The sequence below is a fragment of the Trachypithecus francoisi genome, unplaced genomic scaffold (genome assembly GCF_009764315.1).
Source record: "Trachypithecus francoisi isolate TF-2019V2 unplaced genomic scaffold, Tfra_2.0 Contig00111, whole genome shotgun sequence".
NCBI classification, from domain to species: Eukaryota; Metazoa; Chordata; class Mammalia; order Primates; family Cercopithecidae; genus Trachypithecus; species Trachypithecus francoisi.
Window position 1 is genome coordinate 229,784 of NW_022680477.1, and position 24,692 is coordinate 254,475.

Below are 24,692 nucleotides of genomic sequence, written 5' to 3' on the forward strand. Positions count from 1 at the left end.
GTTTTCATTCGCGGTCATTGCTTTTGTCTCTCCACTAACTTTTCTGAAACCTGATTCTTTCGGGACACTTGGCGAAATGCATTTCCTGCAGGGAGGCAGCCACGTTCGAACAAGGTACGGTGAGATGTGAAAAGTCTCTTCTCATCTGTCTGGTGTGCTGGAGTCCTCTCTCTGTCTCTCTCTGTGTGTGTCTCTGGGTCCCCCGTCTGTCTGTCTCTGTCTATCTCTGTCTCTCTGCCTCTCTCTCTTTTTCTCTCTCTCCCTGTCTCAGGGAAGCGTCCCTAAAATCTCAAACAAGCACCCCCTTGTGCGCAGCTCAGGCCAAGGGAGGTGCAGACCCTCCCTGCTGCCCGCAGCCGCCTGCTGTAAAACGCCAATGCAATATTTCATCAAGTCCACCCACTCTGAGGACTTGAGCTGCTGCGGGGCCTTCGACGGCACCTTGAATTCGCGACGCAAAACCCGTGTGGCTGAAAAAAGTTCTCGCCTAGATCTCTCAAACGGGATCCATATGACGCAAATAGGAGGTGTCTCCTGCCTCCCTTTAAAGGGAAGGACAGGGAAAGAATCGAAGCTCTGGTTAAGAGAGGGGAAAAGGGCTCCAGGTGAGAGGCATGAGGCCGCCACCTGGCTCGTCCCGGAGAAAGAGCTGGACTTTTACGGAAACAGGATCTCTTGTACCTGGTCAGGCACTCTCAGGAAAAGTGGGGTCTTGGAAAGGCGGGGAAGTGTCTCCTGACTGCAAGGTGCTTGATTTCAAAGCCATTCGTCTGCCACGGCCATTCCAATTCAGGCTTCGGTGGAAGAAGGGCCTTTGATTTTTTTTTTCTCTGAGGCTGAGGGGCCTTGAATAACCCCCCAGCTCCTGACTGCTGTCCCCATTCTCATTGCTGGAGGCTCGGAGACTCTGATACAGTGGAGTTTCCTACTGGGCAAGCGCGGTTCTTACCGCCCTCCCCTGCCCAGGAACCTCAGGTCTGGGAAGGCCTGGGCCCCATGGGACCCCCAGGAAGGCCTGGTCCTTGGAGTTGGAGGAGGCAGCTGAGCTGGGAGGAGGGAGGGTTCGTGGCAGCGAGACACAGAGCAGCTGTGACGGGTTTACTGGGGTTTACGGCGTCGTCCCTGGGGACCCCGTCTCCCAGCAGAGGAAGACGTGGGGAGGCCTTCGGAAGCAGAAAACGGACCCGGCCTGGGAGGACCCCAGAAAGTTGCTGTAACCCGCAGCTCCTTCTCCGAATGTCTCTGTTTCTGTCTGTGTCTCCCTCCCTCTTTCTCTCCCCCTCCCGGTCTCCCTCTGTGTGTGTCTCTGCCTCTCTCTGTCTCTGTGTCCCTCGTCTCTCTGGCTGTCTCTCTCTGTATCTCTGTGTCTCTCTCTGTCTTCTCTCTCTCCACCTCTCTGTCTCTTTCTCTCTATCTCTCCGTTTCTCTCTTTCTCTCCATGTCTCTCCCTTTCTCTCCGTCTCTCCCTGTCTCTCTCTCCCTTTCTCTCTCTCCCCCTGTCTCTCTCTTTCTCTCTCTCCATCTCTCTCTCCCTTTCTCTCTCTCCCCCTGTCTCTCTCTTTCTCTCTCTCCATCTCTCTCTGTCTCTCTGTCTGTCTCTTTCTCTCTCTCCATCTGTCTCTCCCTTTCTCTCTCTCTCCTCCTCCCTGTCTCTCCCTTTCTCTCTCTCTCTGTCTCTCCCTGTCTATCTCTGTCTGTCTCTGTCTTACACACACACCCCCAAGCCAGCATCCCTCCTGTCCCCCCACTGCTCTGCCATCTCGCACAGGCACACAGCTCAAGTGTCATCCTGGGTCCCCAGGGCCTGCTGGGGAGGAAGATGAGCCCTGCGGTTATGGCAGGAAGGGGAGCAGGGAAAGGGGCTCCTCCTGGGCATGAAGTGCCCACTCTCGGCCTCCGGGTGCCACACTCGCGCCCCTGCTCACCCTCCCGGCCTCTCCCCTGGCCTCTCCTCATGACTACCCGGCGAGGCGCCTTTGCATAATACATGGAACTATTTGTAATTCTCTGTGATATCTCCAGGCCCTCGCTTTGATGGGAGGGCGCAGCGACAAAGACCTGTTTGTTGAGTTTCCAGGGCTTCTCTGCCTTTCGTTTTGAAGTCTGGGGAGGTGGCAGCTCCCGAATTCTGGAGATCAGCCGGTGAGTGCATAGGGCAGAGTGACCCGGGACACGGGGAGAAGCGCTGGCTGCCAGGGCTGGGCTCCGGGAGGAGAAGCGGGAAGGAGGAGAGAGGCAGAGAAGGGGGGAGGCAGACAGAAGGGGAGGTAGGTGGAGGCAGAGAGGGCAGGAGGAAGATGGAGAGGGAGAAAGAAGGGGAGGAAAAAGAGGCAGAGACTGAACAAGTGAGGGAGGGGGGAGAGAAAGAGAGGAAGAAGGAAAGGAGAGAGAGGAAGGAAAGAGGGAGATAGGGGGGAGAAAGATGGAGGGGACGAGGGAAAGGAGGGAGGAAAAGAGAGAGAGGGAGGGAGGAGGGAAAGGGGTAACGAGGAAGGAGAGAGGATGTGGGAAGAAAGACAAGAGAGAAGGGAAAGGGAGGAAGGAAGGAGGGAGGGAGGAGGGAGGGATGGAGGGAAGGAAGGAGAGGAAGAAGCGGTGGGGGGAGGAGAGAAGGAAGGAGGGGAGGGAGAGAGGAAGAGGAAGAGAAGGAAGCGGAGCGAGGGAAGGAGGCAGGCAGGGAACAGGACCGCGGTTTCTCCGGCTCCTCAGCTCCTCCCCCTTCCCCTCAGCCCATGAACCCCCAACTTGAACCTGACCGGGGCTGCTGGGGGCCCCTTCCCTGCTCCCCGGTGTCGGGGAAAACGGCTCACTTTCTTTCCGCGTAACGAGACCAGAGCCCGCGGCTCCCGAGCGCCAACCCTGGGCGCCTTCCAGGCCGGGCGGTCCCCGGAATCTCCCCTTAAAACACAGTTAAGGGAACCTCTCCTCAAAATCACACCTCTCTGGGGAGACTCCCCAACTCCAAACGCAATGGAGAAGGAACGTAAGGGCATTTTACAGAAAGAAAAGAAAAGAAGGAAGAGAAGAGAGAAGAAAGAACGAAAGAAAGAAAAAGAAAGAGAAAGAAAGAAGAAAGAAAATAAGAAAGAGAAAAGAAAAGAAAGAAAAGAAAAGAAAAGAAAGAAAAGAAAAAGAAAGAAAAGAAGGAAAGAAAGAAATAGAAAAAGAAATAGAAAAGAAGAAAGAAAAAGAAAGAAGGAAAGAAAGAAAGAAAGAAATAGAAAGAGAGAGAAAGAAAGAAATAGAAAAGAAAGAAAGAAAAAGAAAGAAAGAATGAAAGAAAGAAGAAAGAAAAAGAAAAAGAAAGAAAGGGAAAGGAAAGGAAAGGAGGAAGGAAGGAAGGAAGGAAGGAAGGAAGGAAAGAGAAAAGAAAAGAGGGAAAGGGAGAAAAAAAGTCCACTTTATTTGTAGAAGGTCCTTGGCAGGAACCGTGGCGCGTTTGGTTTCCAGGACTTGGAAAACGAATTTCAGATCGCGACGGCGAACACCGGCTTCCCCTAACGCGCATTCAATCGCGAGAGGCGGGAGGGAGCCAGCAGGAGCACATCCCGCCATGAAAACCAAAATCCCAAGTATTCCCCCCCGCCCCCCGCCACCGCGCAGTCAGTACCCCAGACCCCAGGGTGACAGCGCGGCGCTAAGGGTGGAGGCCTCGCTCCGGGGTCTGCCGGGGTCTGGCGCGTGCGGAAAGAATTGATCTTGTACGAACCGGATCTCCGGGGGACCTGGGCTTCTTTCTGCGGGCGCTGGAGACCCGGGAGGCGGCCCTGGGGATCCTGGGCCTCCGCCAGCGCCTCCCAGGCGCCCGCGTCCAGGTTTTTGGAGACACCCGGCCCCTTTTCCTCACTTTAGCGGATCCTCTAGCTGCGCTCCATCTCACCATCCCTCCATCCAAGCGCGCGCCGCCACCAACTTGGAGCTCATCCTCTCCCAAGATCGCGCGTCCCCGGCGCCCGGGTCCCCCCGTCACCTTCTCCGCCCCGGCGCGCCCCGGGCGCTTCCTGGAACGATCCAGGCGCCGGGCTCGTCTCTCCTCCAGGGAGCGAGGGGGGGCGGACGGCGGGGACTCTCCTCTCTCCAGCCGTGAACTCCTAGTCTCTCTTGTCTCTCTCTGGAGGAAAAAGCTGGAGTTTGCTTTTCTTCCAGCCACGGAGAGAACGCGGGGGAAACCTGTGTCGGGGGGGACTCGGGCGCCTGCGCCCCCCTCCTGCGCGCGCGCGGTTCTCCCTTCCCAAAATGGGATCTTCGCCTCTTCGCACCGAGGTGTACGGACGCCAAACAGTGATGAAATGAGAAGAAAACCAATTGCCGGCCTGGGGGGGGGCGGGGGGGGATGGGGGAGAGACAAGCGTCTCTGCGTGCGTCCGCCGCGGAGCCCGGAGACCCGTAATTGCACCAGACAGGCAGCGCATGGGGGGCTGGGCGAGGTCGACGCGTATAAATAGTGAGATTTCCAATGGAAAGGCGTAAATAACAGCGCTGGTGATCCACCCGCGCGCACGGGCCGTCCTCTCCGCGCGCGGGGAGACGCGCGCACCCACACCCGCCCCGGCTCCTCGCCAGCCATGGAAGAACTCACGGCTTTTGTATCCAAGTCTTTTGACCAGAAAAGCAAGGAGGGTAACGGCGGAGGAGGCGGCGGCGGTGGCGGCGGAGGGAAGAAGGATTCCATTACGTACCGGGAAGTTTTGGAGAGCGGATTGGCGCGCTCCCGGGAGCTGGGGACGTCGGATTCCAGCCTCCAGGACCTCGCGGAGGGCGGCGGCCACTGCCCGGTGCATTTGTTCAAGGACCACGTAGACAATGACAAGGAGAAACTAAAAGAATTTGGCACCGCGAGAGGAGCAGAAGGTAAGATCGTCTGCGCGCCGGCGGCTCCGGGGGGCCCCTCCTGGGGTTCGGCGCCTCCTCGCCACGGAGTCGGCCCCGCGCGCCCCTGGCTCTGCACATTTGCGGCGCTCGGATGGCCAGGGTAAGGCCCGGGCCCGCCAGGCTTTGCCTACGAAAGAAAGGAAGGCAGGAGTGGACCCGACCGGAGACGCGGGGAGGTCTCCGGGAGACCGGCCAGGGGTGGTGGGTGGGAGATGTGTGTGGGGGGACCCAGGGAGGGTCGGAGCGGGAGCCGCGGGGGTGGACGCCGACACCGGAGGGTCCCGGGCTGGAGTGGGTCCGGGTGGCTCTGCCTGAGATCTCTTTTTCATTTTTTTCCTTTTTTTTTGGAGACGGAGTCTCGCTCTGTCGCCCGGGCTGGAGTGCAATGGGGCGATCTCGGCTCACTGCAGCCTCCGCCTCCCGAGTTCAAACGATTCTCTTGCCTCAGCCTCCCGAGTAGCTGGGATGACAGGAACCCGCCACCACACCCGCCTCATTTTTGTGTTTTTAGCAGAGACGGGGTTTCACCCTGTTGGCCAGGCTGGTCTCGAACTCCTGATCTCAGGTTGATCCACCCGCCTCAAGGCCTCCCAAAGTGCTGGGATGACAGGCGTGAGCCCTCGCGCCCGGCCTGGGGCCTGGTAGCTTAGGACGTGGATTTGGGTCTCTGCCGGCCTGGCTTGTATTTACGGTCACCCAGACGCAGAGAGGAGCTGTCTCCACGCGTCTTCCCAGCGCTCAGCGCCCTGGAGGCTGCGTGGGAGGAGACGACGGGAAGGCCCCGGGTCAGCTCGCTTCTGTTTCCTGTAAGGAACATTTTCTGCATTGATATTTTTTCCTTTGAATCTCAAGGCTTGTTTTTGGTGGATCCATAAAATCCACTCCACGGCCCGCAGGTGACCGGGATCTGGATGGGACGCGAGGGGCCCGGGGAAGCTGGTGGCTTCGCGGCGCGTCCTCACTCAAGGCTGTCAGAGCGCAGCCGGTTGTGCGGGGTTGTGGGGGGGGGGGGCCTCAGACCGGCAGGCAGAGGACCTCTTAAGAAGAAAATGGGCTATGGCTGTGTCAGAGGCGCAGCTGGAGACGGCTAGGAGGGTCTATCACGTTTCCAGTACAAAGAGGCAGAAAATCGAGTGTGGGCTTTGGCTAATACGCAGAGTTGAGGTGGGAGGGGGTGAATTCGCCAAAGGTAATTCTTCCTGAGAGTCTGGGTGGGGGGGCGGCTACCTGCTCTCCCGGGCCCTGCATGTTGGGTGTGCAGTGGCACCGTTCTAGGGGAAATAGCCTGGTCGTCGTAGGATTGACCAGATTCTGCTTCCCGACGCCCTGACTTTGTCAAAGCAGAAAGCTGTGGCTCCCGTGTACAAAGCAGTCCCCGGTTTCTGACCCTCTAAGACGCAGGAGTCCAGCCTGCCTAACCTTCAAGGGTCGTCCCTACAGACTGCTGCGGGGAACACCCAGCGCTGGAATTCACCTAGAGAGAGTTGGCCTTCCTGGACCCAAGGCGGGGAGAGCGACTTGAGGGCCTGCGTTTAATTTAAGAGGGTTGTGCAGTGCCCAGCAGGCCGGTTCTGTGGCATGGCTTTTTAACCGTCCTTCCCAGACACTGATTTCCTCCTCTCGCCTCCTCTCTCTTCTCCCCCTGGCCATGGACCAGGGAGAGCAAAGTGTCCTCCAGGCCGCTACCCTTTGCCCTTGGCTGGGTGCGAAAAGTCTCCCCGGGCAGGACTGCAACCCACCCGTGCTGGTATTTCTTCATCAGATCCACGTTAAATGGAGGTTGGAGGGCAGGCGAGACGCTGATGCTCCCCGTGGGAGCCCAGAGTTTTTGGGCACAGCGCGTCCCCGCGGAGCCTGGGAGCCCGTGGGTTTCGCAAAGCCTGCGGGTGCTGGAGGACTTTGAAGGCCAGTTTGTCAGCTGTGGGCTCCATTCCTGGCCTGTTCAGACTTAGGGAAACGAAGCAGGGAGAGCCGGGGCCCTCTCCAGGAAACCATTCACTTGGGGGAAGGAATGGACTGTTCTTGCAGAGGCACGTGCCTTTCAGGAGGTGAAAGAAAATGTGAATTCCACGTTGGAATAAGTGTCTAGGACTGAATCCAGCTGCGGGGGACGTGGGGGGGGGGGGGAGGTTCTCTGGTGTGGGTGGTGGAAGGAAGACAGGGCAGGGTACTAGCATTTGCCTGTTCCCTTCTTGACACGTTGGATTTGTCAGCCTTGCAAGTTTCTTGGTTGCAGTGCTTCCTGGAGACTGTTTGCAGGCTGAACTTCCAAATGTCAGCCCCTTATCCTTGACACCAGGGGACATGTAATTAGGGCGTGGGGTGCTTTTAATCTGCGCCCAGCAGGCCCTAGATAGGAACAGAGGGTCATTGGAGATGCCACTTCCACCAGCCCTGGGTTGAAGGGGAACGAGGGAGACACACGTTTTATTTCAACCCCTGAGCTTGGTCAGGGGCTGGATGTCTAAAAAATTGGGAAGGAAAAGTCTTTTCACCTGGAAAAGCTTGAGGGCTGACTTTTCAGTCCTTCTGACTCTCCCCCCCGCGCATACAGACAGGTCACCGTTATTGGAGATGAGGAAGTGCCATTTTGGGCACCCTGGTGGGGTGGGTGCCCAACCGCGTGGGAGCGAGTGGGAAGGAGAGACTTTTGCGCACACGGTTCACCCCCAGACGCGGTGTTGCTTTCAGGCACTCGGATACGGTTCTGCTGTGCTGGTCAGAAATAGGCTCCGGGTAGGGGCTCCTTGCTCCGCCAAATCCCGGAGGGACCCCCCAGCCCCGCTGCCCTGCAGGACGTGCCCTGCACGTCTCTCTCCTGAGTCTAGAATCTGCCACCCGCCCCGGGCCCTCCCCGTGTCCTTCCCGGGCGCCCCGCCGGGGACCCCACCATTGGCAGTTCTTCCTGAAATTCTTTCCCTTAAAAATAGGATGTGACACCCCACTCTCCAAAAGAAAAAAAAAAAAAAAAAGGTTAGGTTATGTCAACAGCGGCGAAGTGGATAATTGAGGAAATGATTCCGAGGCGAGGCCAAGAAAACGACGTTCGTGCAAAGCCCAGGTTGTTGGGAAAGAAGCGAGTCTTCTGTCCTCGGCTTTTGCCTTAGGGACCCCACGCAGATTTTGCGTAAAGGCGCATTGGTTTTGGAGGCCCCCCACTTTCCACCGCGGGAGGCACGGAGGGGTTCGCCACGTGGCGCAAAACCTCCCCGCACTGCGCGCCACGCTGCCTGCGCCGAGGACCCCGCGGGCCGTGCTGGGGGAGGCGGGCGCGGGCGGAGGGGACCCCGGGAGCCTTTGGCGAGGCGCTCCCGGCCTCAGCCCTGTGCCCTCCGCTCGCCACGCAGGGATTTACGAATGCAAAGAGAAGCGCGAGGACGTGAAATCGGAGGACGAGGACGGGCAGACGAAGCTGAAGCAGAGGCGCAGCCGTACCAACTTCACGCTGGAGCAGCTGAACGAGCTGGAGCGACTCTTCGACGAGACCCATTACCCCGACGCCTTCATGCGCGAGGAGCTCAGCCAGCGCCTGGGGCTTTCCGAGGCGCGCGTGCAGGTAGGAACCCCGGGGACCCGGAGCCATCGCCTGGTCGTCGGGAGCGCACAGCACCACGCGTACAGCCACCTGCGCCCGGGCCGCCGGCCTCTTCCCGGAGCGCGGGGAGGTTGGGGTGTGGGGCGGGCTGGGGTTCCTGGGCTTTTGGAGACGCCTGAGGCCTGTAGGATGGGCTCATTGGATACGTTTGCACCAAAGGCAAACAAATATACATACGTGTGTGAGACAAATAGCCAATAAATATATATGTTATAGAAATATATATATAGTATCTATTATATATATTTGTTTGTGCTTGGTGCAGACAAACCCAGCGCACCCGCATATCGCCCCCCTGATGCCCTCCGGTTCCCGTGGGGTTGGTAATCAGAGTCCACACATGCAAGCAAAATTTCCCTCGATTTTACGTGGGAGATGAAGCTACAGATATAACGTTTCATGCAGAGCGTTTTACAAGATCTTTCATTTAAAAAAAATGTATCTGTTGGTCCCCGATATGCCTCTGCGTCTTCCCGTGTGGTTGCATCGAAAAGGCTTCCTTAGGATGAAAGGGGGGGGGGCCCTCTGTTCCTAGGTGGTCAGAAATAGGGTCCTCTCCTCCTTTTTTAGCTCCGTTCTTTCTGTCTCCCTCCTCCCCTCTCCAGCCTTGTCCTCTGCTACATCCCACCCCCTCCTCCCTCCGGCTCTGGGGAGCGCAGGAGCACGTTGGGCATCTGGATGAGCACAGACCATTAGCGGGGCACGGGGGGCTCCCCAAGGAGCGCGCTAATTCACGCTGTCCCTTCAGACCAGGCACCAGGGGCCGGGGTGGGGGGAGGCCTTGGGTGTGCGCAGAGGGACGCGCGGGCAGAGCCTTCCTGGGCATTGTAAACATTAAGTTAAAGGTATGGATTTATTTTCCGGGTGCTGGTGGGAGAGTCTCCAAATGGCTTTTTTCCAGTCCCTGCCTGACAGGACACAGCTTCCCCTGGAAGGTCAAGTCCTCTAGTCCTTTCTCCTGGTTCTGGGCAGGACAGAAAGGCTGAGAGAGACAGACAGAGAGAGACAGAGAGACAGAGAGAGAGAGAGTCAGGATCTCCAGACCCTGGGGACCCGTTCAAAAATAAACGAAATTAAGATTGCCGACCAGGGAGAGACCGATTACAAAGCCCAAGGCGTTCAAAAGCAAAGGAGACCAGGCGTTCAAAGCCCAGTCCCGTAGGACTGGTGATGAGGTCAACACGTTTCAAACACCACTTTGCCTGGATTTTGCTTAGGAGACGAATGTACACATGCGTTTGATGCAGAGTGTTTTACAAGATCTTTAATTTAAATATATACGTGTATACACATATATATATATATATATATATTTATATGTTTTGGTCCCTGATCCCCTTCGCTTCCCGTGGGATTGGTTATCCAGTCAACACATTCAGACACAAAACTTTAGCAGAGGAAGATACACTTGTGTTTGATGCACGGTGTGGTATAAGCCCTCTCATTTAAAAAATATAGTTTGGCTCCTGATTCTCCTCCGTCTTCCCCTGTGGCTGCGTTTAAAAGGCCTCCCTAGGATCCTTACCATTAAATAAACACTCCCCAGGCCTCTTTACTGAGAACCGTAGTGGCCCTCCCCCCAAACAAAGATACTGCCCAGGACGGGGGAGACGTTTTGGAGATTCCGAAGGACCGTGTCCCTTGTCAGGGCGTCTGTGGCCTCAGTGAGGGCAGGAAGTTGGATCCGACAGGGGTTTCCTTGCTGTCCACCCCTCTCGCAGAAGATGGATGGGACGGCCCGGGATAAATTAATGAAAAGATTAAAGTTTTGCTAAAGGGGACATCAAGTTTATGTCATCTCCTGGTGTCGGCGGTGCCTGGGATCCGTAGCGTATCCAGGCCCTTGATGTACTGTTTCTATAAAAATAAATTACTTGTAATTTAATTCCACACTATTTCTTTCCGTAGTCTATTACCGACTCGCACCTCAGTTCAGTCGCAGGAAATCGGTGGGTGGGGTGTGCACAGACACCCCGAGCACACCCTAAAATAAAGACAGATGGGGGGAGAAGCCAGGGGTGATCGATTCAGGGGTGGCATGAAAATTTAACGACGGTAAATAATCATAAAAACAAACATGGGAATAGGATAAAAGACATCATTTTCTCTCTCGCCACGAGGGAAAACCTCATCGTCTGGTAAAGGCAGGCAGGCTTGGAGTCGTCATAAAAATCAATTAGTTCCAACACGGACGTCCAGTGGAAGTCGTGATGGTGGCGGGGACGGGGAGGGAGACACAATGAACTAGATTTTCATCCCGTCTCTCTCTGTGAAGGGTTGGGTAAGCTCTTTCAGTACAGCCCGTCCCGTGCTGTGAGCAGATCGAGTTTCAATTTAGGGTGGAAATTTGCTGTAAATAAATTGAGCATCCGATGGAAGCTGTTCCCGATTAACCTTTTATTTTTAGCGTCGCCCTGCAAAGTCATATCACCCAGCTGTCAGGGTTCTAATCGAAACTTATGAGACCACGGTGAGGGGCAGGCCGTAATTTAATTACAAGAAATATCTTCGGGTTTATGGCGCAGAGCTAAATTAAATGTCATTATTCACTGTCTGTAATGGAAATCAAACGGACAGCGCATTGCGGCGTCTGTGAAGGAAAGCAGCGAGCGGTCCTTAATGAAGAAATAACTGTCTAAACCAGTGTCACCCACTTCACTTACCATATTCAGGCCTAATTGGAATTGATCGTGAATCACTCCAAGACTGATTTATTAGCACTTAACGCGGCAGCTAATTCATCACTTTTATTCTTCATCATCTTTTTTTTTTTTTTTTTCCTCCTTCCCGTGTGGAACGAGGCTTTCCAGGTTTCAATAGGATTCTGTGTTTGTTTGTTTGTTTGTTGTTTTTATTTAAATGCCCTTCCAGAGGCTTTGGGGTGGCTGGCTGGCTTTCCGGACCGTGTAGGAGACAGGCGGAGAGTACTGGGAGCATTGACGGGCACCCTGGCAGTCCCTTGCAGGTGCAGGTCTGAAGGGCGGCTTTGCAAAAGGGGGAGAGGGATTGTTTGTGGATTTCAGTCTCAGCCCCAGGCAGGGGCCTTTTCTGGGGAGGCGGTGAGGGAGGATGACTTTGTGGGAAACAGGATCAAGTTTTCTAGGAGCGCCGCAGCCCGGCCGGACCCACATTGGAAGGCGGGCGGGAGGCTCGGTCTTGGGTTCCAGACCCAAATGCACGTGGTGTTGCGTAGACTCCTGGACGCTCCCAAACTCTTGAGGGTTTTCCGGTGTTCCCTTCCTAGGGGCACCGGCCCCCCAGGCCCTGCACAGTGGGGTCTGGTGGGGTCTGGTGGCTGTAGACCGAGTCCGTGTTTTGCCCACAAGAGCTGGAGCTACTGGGTTGCTCACCGCCTTGGCTGAGGACGTCTGTCTTTGTGCGAATGATTTCTCCGAATTATTTTTCCTGGGCAGTGACTGCCGTGTCCGTCAGGGTGCAGGTGGACCTGCCACAGAAAACCTGTTAGGAGGAATTAAGCCACTCAGACTGTCAGGGAGGTGGCGGTGGGGGAGGGGACGGGGAGGTGTCCAGATTACCAGGGGTAGCCTAAACTCCCTGCGTTCCCCCAGCTGGTCTGTCTGTGGAGGAGGGGACTGTCAATCCTGGGAGAGCGGAGGAGGCTTGTAGGAGGGGAGAGGACGCAGAATTCGTCCCCAAATATTAACGAGACCTGTGTGAATTTCTCCAGCCTCCTGAGGGTCCCCGGGATGTTCATAACCCTTGGTCATATGCGTGGGACCCCAGCAGCTCCCCAGGGCTTCCGAGGAGGCCGAGGAAGGCAAGGCGTTTTCTGGGCTTGGTGTGTCCAGAGTTAGATTGGAGAAGACGCTGGATTTGGAGCCCTTTGGCCATCTGGCGGCCCTCGACCTTGGTGGCTAAAGTCTGAAGGTGGCAAGTCGAGTTCTCCGACAGGGTGTCCACTTCCACTGTCTCAGAACTCACTTGTTCAACTTAAATTCATCAATGATGATGGACAGGTCTCACTGAGGCAGGGCAGGGAGCGCTTAACCTTTTCCAGTTCTAGGCCGGGTGCAGTGGTTCACGCCTGTCATCCCAGCACTTTGGGAGGCCCAGGCAGGTGGATCGCTTGAGGTCAGGAGTTCGAGACCAGCCTGACCAACATGGTGAAAACCCGTCTGTACTAAAATATAAAAATTAGCCAGGTGTGGTGGCGGGCGCCTGTCATCCCAGCTACTCGGGAGGCTGAGGCTGGAGAATTGGTTGAACCCGGGAGGTGGAGGTTGCAGTGAGCCGAGATTGCACCACTGCACTCCAGCCTGGAGGAGAGAGCAAGAGTCTGTCTCAAAAACAAAACCCAATTTCCAGTTCTAGGCCACGATTCAGGCTCACGCCTGTCATCCCAGCACTTTGGGAGGCCGAGGTGGGTGGATCGCTTAAGGTCAGGAGTTCAAGACCAGCCTGGCCAACATGGTGAAATCCTGTCTCTACTAAAAATACAAAAATTAGCCTGGTGTGGTGGTGGATGCCTGTAGTCCCAGCTATTCGGGAGGCTGAGGCTGGAGAATTGGTTGAACCCGGGAGGCGGAGGTTGCAGTGAGCCGAGATCGCGCCACTGCACTCCAGCCTGGGTGACAGAGCAAGACTCTGTCTCAAAAACGAAAAAGAAAAATCCAAACACAAAAAATCAAAACCCAGTTTCCAGTTCTAGGTAGCCAGTTAGGCAGGGTTGGAGACAGAGGGACGGTGAGGGACGGGGGACCCCCATCGGTCACTTTTGGACTCCCAGAGGTGCAAAGTGCTTGGTTAATCCTCACAGGAAGGTCCTCCCTGGTGAGGCTGGGCTGAGTTCAGGATCCCACATCTCTTTCTGCTTCCCCCACAAGGTTTGGTTCCAGAACCGGAGAGCCAAGTGCCGCAAACAGGAGAATCAGATGCATAAAGGTGGGTGTTGGGACTGGGGGGACCTGAAGCTGGGGGCGCCTGCTTGAGGATGGATGGGGGGTAATGAGGTGCTGGCTGCACCCAGGACCACCACACTGATACCTCCTCCCTTTTGCCATAGGCGTCATCTTAGGCACAGCCAACCACCTAGACGCCTGCCGGGTGGCACCCTACGTGAACATGGGAGCGTTAAGGATGCCTTTCCAACAGGTAGCTCGGTTTTTCTTCCTCTGAAGATCCCCAGGGACGCGCCACCCCCTCCCCTTTCCCCTACTTGCTACCCCATCCTGATACTTCTTAGCCGGCCCTCAGAAAAAAAAAAATCAGTGGCTTTTCCAAGGAGGCATTTACAGGCACCTTGACACGTATTAAATCAGGCTGGGCCAGGCAGGGTGGCTCACGCCTGTCATCCCAGCACTTTGGGAGGCCGAGGCGGGTGGATCCCCTGAGGTCAGGGGTTCGAGACCAGCCTTGGCCAACATGGTGAAACCCCGTCTCTACTAAAAATACCAAAATTGGCTGGGCGCGGTGGTGCACACCTGCGATCTCAGGTACTTCGGAGGCTGAGGCATGAGAATCACTTGAACCCGGGAGGCGGAGGTTGCAGTGAGCCGAGATGGCGCCTCTGCACTCCAGCCTGGGTGACAGAGCGAGACTCCAGGACTCCAACTCAAAAAAAAAAAAAAATCAGGCTGTTAAAACTCAAAGACCTTTCGGGAAGGTGAACACACACAAAGCCCAAACGGAAATCTTACAAAAACCAGAGGGGTGAGAAGTCCCACCCAGTCAGGCACCCCCCACCTGGCTTGCTGCCTGGTTAAGAAGGCTGGGATGCCTGCGCCTGGATACCAGAGATGGGATAGACAGCCACTCCCTTTTCACCACCACCCCTGAGTGTCCCAGGGTCTGGGGCCTCTGCCTGGACCCTGGACCCTGGCCCGGGCTCTGCACCTCCGAGCTGGAGACCCCCTACTCAGCTCCCAGCTGACTTTGGAGTGAGCAGCGTTTGGGTTCCCAGCGTGGATTTGCGGCTTCCAGGGAGTGGGGGGGTCGGTCGCGGAACCCAAGCGTCCCAAGGGGGCCCCCTGCTCTGGCTTAGTGTGGAGATGGGATGGGAGGAAGTGAGAAATTGTGTGGAAGGAGGGTGCAAGGTCCCAGGACGAGAGAGCACAGCGCCCAGGTGCGCCCTGTCTGAACGCAGCCCAGCGCCCCTGCGCGCCCCTTCGGTCCCTAATCTGGGGGTCGGGATCATGCGCGGGCGGAACGGGGTTGGGGGGCTCTGGCAGGGCGGACGCGTGGCCTCTGTTCTTGACCGTTTTATTCCAAGGGGACAGCTGGGATTTGTATTGGGGCGCGTGTTTGGCGAAGGGCTGCAGGTACCGCCCGTCTGGCCGCAGCCTCTGCTGGCTGAGGGTGCAAAGGCTTGGGGGTGCGGTGGCGGTGGGGAGTGGAAGGTATAAAAGTCTAAATTATAAATGAGCAACTCAGAAATGGACCCCTGAGCGCTGGTCGCCACGAGCTCTCCAGCTCTCCATGGCCCAGGCCCCAAGGAGACAGGTCCGCATCCCTCCGCGGTTCTCCTCTCCTGGTTACCTGGCCTTGAGGTGGGGGAACGAGCCCCACTTCTTGTACCATCTCTTGCCCACGGCAGGACTCAGTGAAATTAGGCCGTTGGAGCCCGCAGGCCTGCCTGGCTTTGTGCACTGGAGCCTTGGGGACCTGGTGTCCTCGGGAGAGCCTTGGGGACCTGGTGTCCCGGGGAGAGCCTTGGGGACCTGGTGTCCTGGGAGAGGCTTGCGGACCTGGTTACCCGGGAGAGACTTGGGGACCTGGTGATCCGGGAGAGCCTTGGGGACCTGGTGCCCCGGGAGAGGCTTGGGGACCTTGTGACCCGGGAGAGGCTTGGGGACCTGGTGTCCTGGGGGAGGCTTGGAGACCTGGTGACCAGGGAGAGGCTTGGGGACCTGGCGTCCCGGCAGAGGCTTGGGGACCTGGTGACCTTGGAAAGGCTTGGAGACCTGGTGTCCCGCGAGAGCCTTGAGGACCTGGCGTCCTGGGAGAGGCTTGGAGACCTGCTGTCCCTGGAGAGCCTTGGGGACCTGGCGTCCTGGGAGAGGCTTGGGGACCTGGTGCCCCGGGAGAGGCTTGGGGACCTGGTGTCCTGGGAGAGGCTTAGGGCCCTGGTGACCCGGGGGAGGCTTGGAGACCTGGTGACCAGGGAGAGGCTTGGGGACCTGGTGATCCGGGAGAGCCTTGGGGACCTGGTGCCCCGGGAGAGGCTTGGGGACCTGGCGTCCCGCGAGAGCCTTGAGGACCTGGCGTCCTGGGAGAGGCTTGGAGACCTGCTGTCCCTGGAGAGCCTTGGGGACCTGGCGTCCTGGGAGAGGCTTGGGGACCTGGTGCCCCGGGAGAGGCTTGGGGACCTTGTGACCCGGGAGAGGCTTGGGGACCTGGTGTCCCGGGAGAGCCTTGAGGACCTGGCGTCCCGGGAGAGGCTTGGAGACCTGCTGTCCCTGGAGAGCCTTGGGGACCTGGCGTCCTGGGAGAGGCTTGGGGACCTGGTGCCCCGGGAGAGGCTTGGGGACCTTGTGACCCGGGAGAGGCTTGGGGACCTGGTGTCCCGGGAGAGCCTTGGGGACCTGGTGACCCGGGAGAGCCTTGGCGACCTGGTGACGCGAGAGAGCCTTGGGCCAGGGGGAAGGAGCACAGTCGGGCGTGGGGTGGCTTCCGGGGCTGGAGAAGGGGCGACGCTCCCTAGGGGAGCAGAAGCACGTTGGGGGTTTCGGGGGAGGGACGGGGAAGGCCCCCCCATTCCCAGCCTGAGCGCTCACGCCCCCGGGTCCGCTCCTGCAGGTCCAGGCTCAGCTGCAACTGGAAGGCGTGGCCCACGCGCACCCGCACCTGCACCCGCACCTGGCGGCGCACGCGCCCTACCTGATGTTCCCCCCGCCGCCCTTCGGGCTGCCCATCGCGTCGCTGGCCGAGTCCGCCTCGGCCGCTGCCGTGGTCGCCGCCGCCGCCAAGAGCAACAGCAAAAACTCCAGCATCGCCGACCTGCGGCTCAAGGCGCGGAAGCACGCGGAGGCCCTGGGGCTCTGACCCCGCCGCGCAGCCCCCACAGCGCACCGGGACTCCCGGGCTCCGCGCGCCCCGCCTGCACCGCGCGTCCTGCACTCACCCCTGCCTGGAGCTCCTTCCGCGGACACCGTGCTCCGGGCACCCCGGGAGCTCCTGCAAGAGGCCTGGGGAGGAGGCTCCCGGGACCGTCCACGCACGACCCAGCCAGACCCTCCCGGAGACGGTGCAGAAGAAGGCGGAGCGGGTGAGCGGCCGTGCGCCCTGCTCGGGCCTCTCCAAGGCTCTGCCCGTGCGTCCTGGGACCTTGGAGAAGGGTCGACCCTCTGCCTCGCTGCGTCTTCCTCTGCTCTACCCTATGCATGCGGTTAACGACACACGTGTGGAAGGTCCTCGAGTCTATGAAACTGCAAAGATCCCGGGGCTGGTCTCCGCTGAAAATGCCACGTCTTCGTTGCCAACGATTTTCTTGAGCGCTATCCCCCTTCCTTCGTCCCCGGAGCTGCGGAACGCGTGTGGATTTTTGAATGTGGACTTTGGAATCCCAGGACGCACGGGGCCGGGCTGTCCTCCCACCGCGCCCTCAGCATCCCAGGCAGCAATAAGGAAACCGTTTTCTCGCTGCTGTGGCTGAGGACGTGAAGGGGGTGGGGACTTGGAAGGGGACGGGAGGGAGATTCGAACCTCCCACGTGGTGACTCCCACGTTCCGGGGACCTGCATGAGGACCACGATGCTCGTGAACGCGTCTCTGGCCCCACCGCACCGGCAAGAGTTGGGGATGCCTGGTGCCCTAGAACAGGCGACTTGATACGTTTTTCCAGTATTTGCTTCCTCCACTGGACTGGGTGTTTTGTTTTGTTTTTGTTTGTTTGTTTGTTTGGTTTTGTTTGGGGTTTGGTTTTCTGCTGTTTCACAGAATGCAGACGCGAGTGACTTGCCTAAGAGACGGACGCGTGGTTGGCAGGTGTAATCCTAAAGCAGCATTAACTTGAGTGACATGGAATGAAGTGCAATACTATAAAGATTATAGATTAAAAAAATAATAAGAATCACCGTGCCCTCTTGACCCCCCCCCCGTCAGCGTCCCACGTGTAAAAGGCATTGCCTCTTCTCGCAGCCCTGGCCACTGAGGGGCCGGTGGCACAGATCGTGGGTGTGGACATCGCCCTGGGCCTGCTGGAAGCGTGGTTTTGTGTTTCTAAAGGGAGTGAAAGAGAACAGGGTAGTGCCTGAACATCAGTTTGGTCCCTGAGCTGTCGCGTCTGGTTGGGAAGGTCTAAAAGGTAGGGAGTTTCTCCTCTACTCCATCTTCTGCAGTCCGCCAGTTTCCTCTTCTTTTTTTTTTTTTTTTTTTTTTTTGAGACAGAGACTTGCTTCGTAGCCCAGGCTGGAGTGCCCTGGCTCAATCTCAGCTCCCTGCAACCTCCGCCTGCAGGGTTCAGGCGATTCTCCTGCCTCAGTCTCCCGAGTGGTAGCCAGGACGACGGCCATAGGCCACCCATGTCCGGCTAATTTTTTTGTGTTTTTAGTAGAGACGGGGTTTCACCGAGTTGGCCAGGCTGGTCTCGAACTCCTGACCTCAGGGCAACCGCCCGCCTCGCCCTCCCGCCGTGCGCCTAGTTTTATAAACAGCAGATAGCAACTTGTCCTCACAGCCGGCATGGACTGGACCCTTGCTTGAAATGACTCAACCAACAACATTCAGAATATTCTGACCCCAGGTTTCGGGAGATCCACGTTGCATGTTCTGATTGGTTTTCTGGGAACACAGCAAGGGGGTTGCTGACCTCCCAGACGTTTCATCTGCATGATTTGCCTCCGTCACCCGGGCCTGCCCAGAGAGAAACTATATCTTCTCTCGACATTTCCTAATGTTCCGTGGCCAACTCTCTTATTTCCAAAATACCTTTGCTTGTTTCCGGATTCGATCTTAGCAGTTTTCTTTCTTAACTTCTGATGGAGATACTTCTCCCAGCGGTGGGGATAAAAAAAAAAAAAAAAAAAAACCAAAAACAAAAAACAAAACTTCTTTTTTTTTCCTTCCACGTAACACTTTCTATCTCGTCACGAAATGCAGACACATTTGGGCCCATTTCATTTCTGTCTTCGGATACTCCGAACACAAACCAAAAGGCCCCTTCGACGTTTTTTATTTCAAAATGTTAGAACCGCTGTAAAATGACAGAGAGAGAGAGAGAGAAAAGAATGCAAATTAAATATTTTTCAATCCGTGACAACTTGTTTTTTCCCAGACGTGAATGGCATTAGAAAGTTTGTCTCCTTCACGCATTTTTTTTTTAAAGCTAGAAATTTAAAAGAAAGCGAGAGAGAGGGTTTTATCGTTCAGATGAAATTTTTATCTAAAAGAAGAATTGCATTTTGAATATTTGGGAAGCAGATTTTCATTCATCACAGTGTGTAGAACCCTTGGGAAAAGGGGTTGGGAAGAGGTGTACGGCCCTAGATATTTTTTTGTTTTTTGTTTTTTTTCCCCCGAAAAAGGCTGAGTGATTTTGAAAAGTCGAAACATAACCGTCTGTCATCATTTCCTCCCAACCAAAAGCTCACTCCCCGTCTGGTCCCTGTCAAATCTGAACTTTTCTTTTTAAGAGATGGAGTTTTGCTCTTTCGCTGCCCAGGCTGGAGTGCAGTGGTGCGATCTCGGCTCACCGCAACCTCCGCCTCCCGGGTTCAAACGATTCTCCTGTCTCAGCCTCCCGAGTCGCTGGGACGACAGGCACCTGCCACCAGGCCCGGCTCATGTTTTTTGTATTTTTTGTAGGGTTTCGCCATGTTGGCCCGGCTGGTCTCCAACTCCTGACCTCAGGTGATCCACCCGCCTCGGCCTCCCAAAGTGCTGGGATGACAGGCGTGAGCCACCGCACCTGGCCTGAATCTGAACTTTTAAAAGGCAGCTAGTTATTCTCAACCGTGCTGGGACGCTTGGGCCTCCAGGCCTGCCAGGAGGAGGCCTCCTTGTTCCAGTTTGATTTAATACGGAAAGAGAGCCGAGCTTTACCCTCACGAATGGGCCCCCAAAGCAGAACAAACCCAGAGCACTGTGTGGGGAGGACACGCGTGTCTGCCGGGACGGGCTGTCTTTGGCTTGTCTCCCGCGAGAGAAGTTGGGTGACTTTTTGTAGGCTCTGGATAAGTGGTCTGCAGTGAGTGGGGGGTACGCGTGTGCTCGTTTCTTCTTTCTCCCTGAAACTCCAGGATGGAAGGAAATAAGAAATTCAGCTTTTGGACTGTGACCGGTCCTCACCACCAACGCCCTCTCCTCTCCCTCCCTTCCTTCCTCCCTTTCTTCCTTCCTTCCTTCTTTCCTTTTCTTTGTTTTTCTTTTTCTTTCTTCCTTCCTTCTTTCTTTTCTTCTTTCTTCCTTCCTTCCTTCCTTTCTTTCTTCTTTCCTTCCTTTCTTTCCTTCTTTCTTCTTTCTTTCTCTTTCTTTCTTCCTTTCTTTTTCTTCTTTCCTTCCTTCCTCCCTCCCTCTTTCTTTCTTCCTTCCTTCCTTCCTTTCTTTTTCTTCTTTCTTTCTTTCCTTCCTTCCCCCTCTCTTTCTTTCTTTCTCTCTTTCTTTCTCCTTTGTTTCCTGCCTTCCTTCCTTTCTCTCTTTTCTTTCTTTCTTTTTCTTCTTTCTTTCCTTCCTTCCTTTCTTCCTTCTTTCCTTCCTCCCTCTCTTTCTTTTCTTTCTTTCTCTCTCTCTCCTTCCTTCCCTCCCTCCCTCCTGCCCTCTCTCTCCCTTTCTTTCTTTCTTTCTTTCCTTTTCTTCCTTCTTTATCTTTCTTTCTTTGACAAAGTCTCACTCTGTCACCCAGGCTGGAGTGCAGTGGCACCATCTCGGCTCACTGCAACCTCTGCCTCCCAGGTTCAAGCGATTCTCCTGCCTCAGCCTCCCAAGTAGCTGGGACGACAGGCACCTGCCTCCACTCGTACCTACTTTTTGTAGTTTTTAGTGGAGACGGGGTTTTGCCATGTTGGCCAGGCTGGTCTCGAACTCCTGACCTCAGACGATCCACCCTCCTCGGCCTCCCCAAGTGCTGGGATGACAGGGGTGAGCCACCGCGCCCGGCCTCTTCTCTCTTTTTCTGGGACGTTTAGGAGGGACTGTCCTGGAAGGCCCTCCAGGGACATGTTTGCCTGAACGTTCAGGGTGGAAACGGCAACATGTCTCCGCACAGGATGTGAGACGTGGGATTTATGGGGTGGGCCTACGTTGGCGGGTTCTTAGTGCTTTGTGCTGGAAACAAGGTCGTATTCAAAGTCACGTTGGTTTCCCAGTGGCTTTGGGCTGAGCTCGCTGGCAAAGCCGGGAATACACGACCCGGCTAGCGAAGGGGGCTGAACTTTCTCCTAACGTGATTTCAGAGAGAGAGAGGATTTGGTCTGTGAGATCCACGGGAGCCCCGGCCCGTGGAGAGGAACACGTTGCTGGCCGAACTGAACCATGTGGGGTCGAGCCCTAATACGTATTTTCCTCCCCACCCCGCCACCTGCAGCCCCGAAAACTTGGCCAAAGCGTCCGTGGAGGGCGTCCGTCACACTCATCCACTTTTCTCTTTCTTTTTTCTCTCTGTCTCTCTGACGGCGAAGCACCCAGAGGAGAAGGAATGGGATTGATTGGATGCAGGGATTAGATGTTCCGTCTCCGGTCGCCTCTCTGACGGGTGCCTACTTTGCAAAGGTCTGTTCCTGGGAATTGCCAGGAGTTAGAAAAACGCACCTTGTCTGGTGGGGGTGCAGGTGTGATTTAACAATCAGGGGTGACAGGACTCGTGGCTGTGGCTTTCTTCTCCGGCACCGTGTGAACAAAGAGGTGGGACAGAGTCTGTGCCTGTGCGACGGACGGGGAAACGGACCACATCCAACGCCCGTTTTTCCAGTGACAAACGCGGTTGTCCGACGGGCTCTGACGTCTCTCCTGTAAGGGAAGGAGGCCTTTTGGCTCCTCCAGGGACACTGTGTCATAGAAACGGTCTCTCCACCTCCCCGAAGTCCAGCCAGGCTCCCAAACGGGCCTCGGAAGCCCGAGTTTCTGTTTTGTGGTCTTGCTGCTGTTCTTGGCCACGTCAGGACTTGTGAACATCAGTGGATTGTGTCCGGCCTGGGGACTGCTGGGCGTTTCACCCACACGAAGCCGAGACGGGGTTCAGGTTGGTGCCAAGCTCCGGGGAGGATGGAAGGAAAACGCTGACCTTTCTAACGTTTTTATTTTTTCCTCTAAGAACAAGGAGAACCCTCCGTCTCCCTTTCACTGCCGTTTTCCCGGGGAGAGACCGAGGAGGACGCGACGGCGGCCACTCCAACGGCACACATTTCAGAGGCGCTTTGCTGAGAGCTGCTTTTGCTGCTTGCAGCTTTGGGAGGTCTGGAGAGGCTTTTGGGGGAAACGTCTGACATTAAAAAAAACAAAACAACAACAACAAAAAAAAAACAGAAAAAAAAAACTGGTGCCTAATTTATTAAAGAGAATTAGCTTCGTGACTATACAGACGTGGATGACGGGATGCCATGTAGACGTGTTTTATTGAAATTGGATATTTAATGAGAAACCGGTTAAGGAATGTAGAGACTATCAGGTTTCAAAGCTATGAAACGTGCTATTTATTGAAAGCGGATCGTTTCCCGAATTCAGCCCACGGTACCTGCAGGTCCCGTGGGAAGGGGGCGACCGGTGCCCCCTGCTTCTTGCTTTGAGATGTATGTGGATTTCTTATTTATTTTTATTTTTTTTTCCCTGGGTTGGAAATGCGTACATATGTACTATTTTAATTCTGTGGAGTGTAAATTTGACATTGCCTTGCATTTATTTTTATATTTCTGAAACCTGTTCCCCTTCCCCGCCACCCCCGCCCCCCAATTTACGAGGAGCCCGTTACGATTTACAACACAGCGGCCGCGTGCGGGTTACGTCGACATCTACAGATTATTTTCAGGGATGGCTTCACATGAAAAGAAAAATCGCACGCCATTTCCCAAACCAACAGTCTTAACCTTTGTCAACCTCGGATCCTGTCGGTGGGCGGTGACGGGGATGAAAAAAAAAATAAAAAACATGTCCTGAGTATTTTCGGCGACACCGTCACGCTCCTGAGGTTCCATTGTAGCAACAGACTGTATTTCGTCAGGCCCCGTAGTCTGAATGTACATCTTGTAAAACTGAGATATAAATAAACTTATAAATATTTGTATTCCAGTGTTAAAAAAAAAAAGAAAAAAATTCTCACTTCTCCCCTGAGGGCAGACTGATTGGAAAAAAAAAAAAAAAAAAAATCCTGAGTCGGCCGTGGCTAAAAACAGAGCGTTGTTGTGGTACCAGCAGCCCGGGGTCCTCTGTGCATTTCCGGGGGGTACAGATTGGGGGAGGCCCCCTTTACCGAAACGTACGTCTTCCGGTTTCTCAGCCACGTTCCCCCAGAAGGTGGGAAAACGCAAGAGGGAAAAGCCCTGATTTGAATCAAAAGAGTGCTGGGAACACAGCAGAGGTGGTTGTTCCGGACTTTATTTCATTAATTAATGATTTTTTTTTTTTTATTTTTGAGACAGAGTCTTGTTCTGTGGCCCAGGCTGGAGGGCAGTGGTGAGATCTCGGCTCATTGCAACCTCCGCCTCCCGGGTTCACGCCATTCTCCCGCCTCAGCCACCGTGAGACGCTGGGATGACAGGCGCCCGCACCACCACGCCCAAGGAATTTTTGTATTTTTAGTAGCAGTGGGGTTTCACCATGTTGGCCAGGCTGGTCTCGAACTCCTGACCTCAGGTGATCCGCCCGCCTCGGCCTCCCAAAGTGCTGGGATGACAGGCAGGAGCCACCGTGCCCGGGCCGGTGATACGCTTTTTAACTTCTATTTTGTTTCAGTTTTTGGACAGTGGCACGGATTTTCCGGCACGGCGTTGCAACGGTGATTGAATTATTTTTGAGACAAAATAATAATAATAATAATAAATGGAAAAAGAAATTGACTTTTAATAACCACCACTTTTTAAATCTTTTTTTTTTTTATTTTTGGCATAGCTTTTTCTCTCTTTCTGCAAAAGAACGTTGATGATTGGATTTGGCCTGCCTGACTGCTTCCCAGCTGTGATAAAAAACATATGTGAGCTGGGCGGGAAGTGGGGGAGGGACAGAGCCACGCACACTGGCTCAGGGTCCCCACCACGTAGCGGCAGGGTGCGCAGGGCTGGGGACGCTTTATTTGTGGGAGCTCCGAGCCCGCGGACAGGCGAGGCTTTCCGACACCCCTCAGGTGCCCTGAGTCTCCACGGTCCGTTTTCTGTGCCGTCCGTCCTGCTGATTTCTTTTCCTTTTCTGGCCGGCCTGGTGCAAAATGCCTCCGAAGCTCAGTGTTCTCTCTTGACCCGGCCTGCCTGGGTCTTGTCGGACAGAAGGAAAACGGTGCTTTGCGTGTGTACCAGACGTGCTTTCGTGGCTGACCACAACACGTCAATCTCCAGCCCTGACTAAGGTGTTTTTTAGGGGCAGCCGCGGGCAAGTTGTTTGGTCTTTGCAGGCTACGCGTGTGGCCTCAGTGAAAAGGTGAATCCACATAGTTATTTCATGGTTAAAACGTTCAGCTTTGGCCGGGCGCGGTGCCTCACGCCTGTCATCCCAGCACTTGGGGAGGCCGAGACGGGTGGATCACCTGAGGTCGGGAGTTCGAGACCAGCCTGGCCAACCTGGTGAAACCCCGTCTCTACTAAAAATACAAAAATTAGCCACACGTGGTGGCAGGTGCCTGTCATCCCAGCTACTCAGGAGGCTGAGGCAGGAGCATGGCTTGAACCCGGGAGGCGGAGGTTGCAGTGAGTCGAGATCGTGCCGTTGCGCTCCAGCCTGGGCGACAGAGCCAGACGCTGTCTCAAAAAAAAGGAATAATACAATAAAATAACATGAAATAAATAAAATAAAATGTTCAGCTTTGCCCTGCAAATCCGTCCCTATTGTTCCACTTGGTTTGAGAGATCCTGTGCCTTAGAAACAGTTTGTTGCCAATTGTAACGAACGTTTCTCAAAAAATGAACGGAAAATCTTCCTTGATCTTCATTGTTTTTTTTTTTTTTTTTTTTTTTTTGGCATAGTTCAACCAGAAAAGTAAGCGTCTCAGCCCTGAATTTCTCTCTGATTTTCCCATGGGTTCTCCTGCAGACTTCTCTGGACTTCACCACATTAAAAAAAAAAAAAACTAACTTTTTCACATGGACACAGTTTCAACAGAGATCTTTGAGTTTCTACGTAACAGCTTCTT

At 55.2% G+C, this 24,692-nt stretch overlaps 1 protein-coding gene across 1 annotated transcript; it reads left to right on the forward strand.

Moving 5' to 3' along the window:
- Positions 1-4,565: 4,565 nt before the first annotated feature.
- On the forward strand, positions 4,566-16,468 carry LOC117099143 (short stature homeobox protein). The gene is made up of 5 exons (XM_033238550.1): positions 4,566-4,851; positions 8,220-8,428; positions 13,312-13,369; positions 13,491-13,579; positions 16,223-16,468. Exons 1-5 carry the CDS (start codon positions 4,566-4,568, stop codon positions 16,466-16,468), a joined length of 888 nt encoding a protein of 295 aa, XP_033094441.1.
- Positions 16,469-24,692: the final 8,224 nt, after the last annotated feature.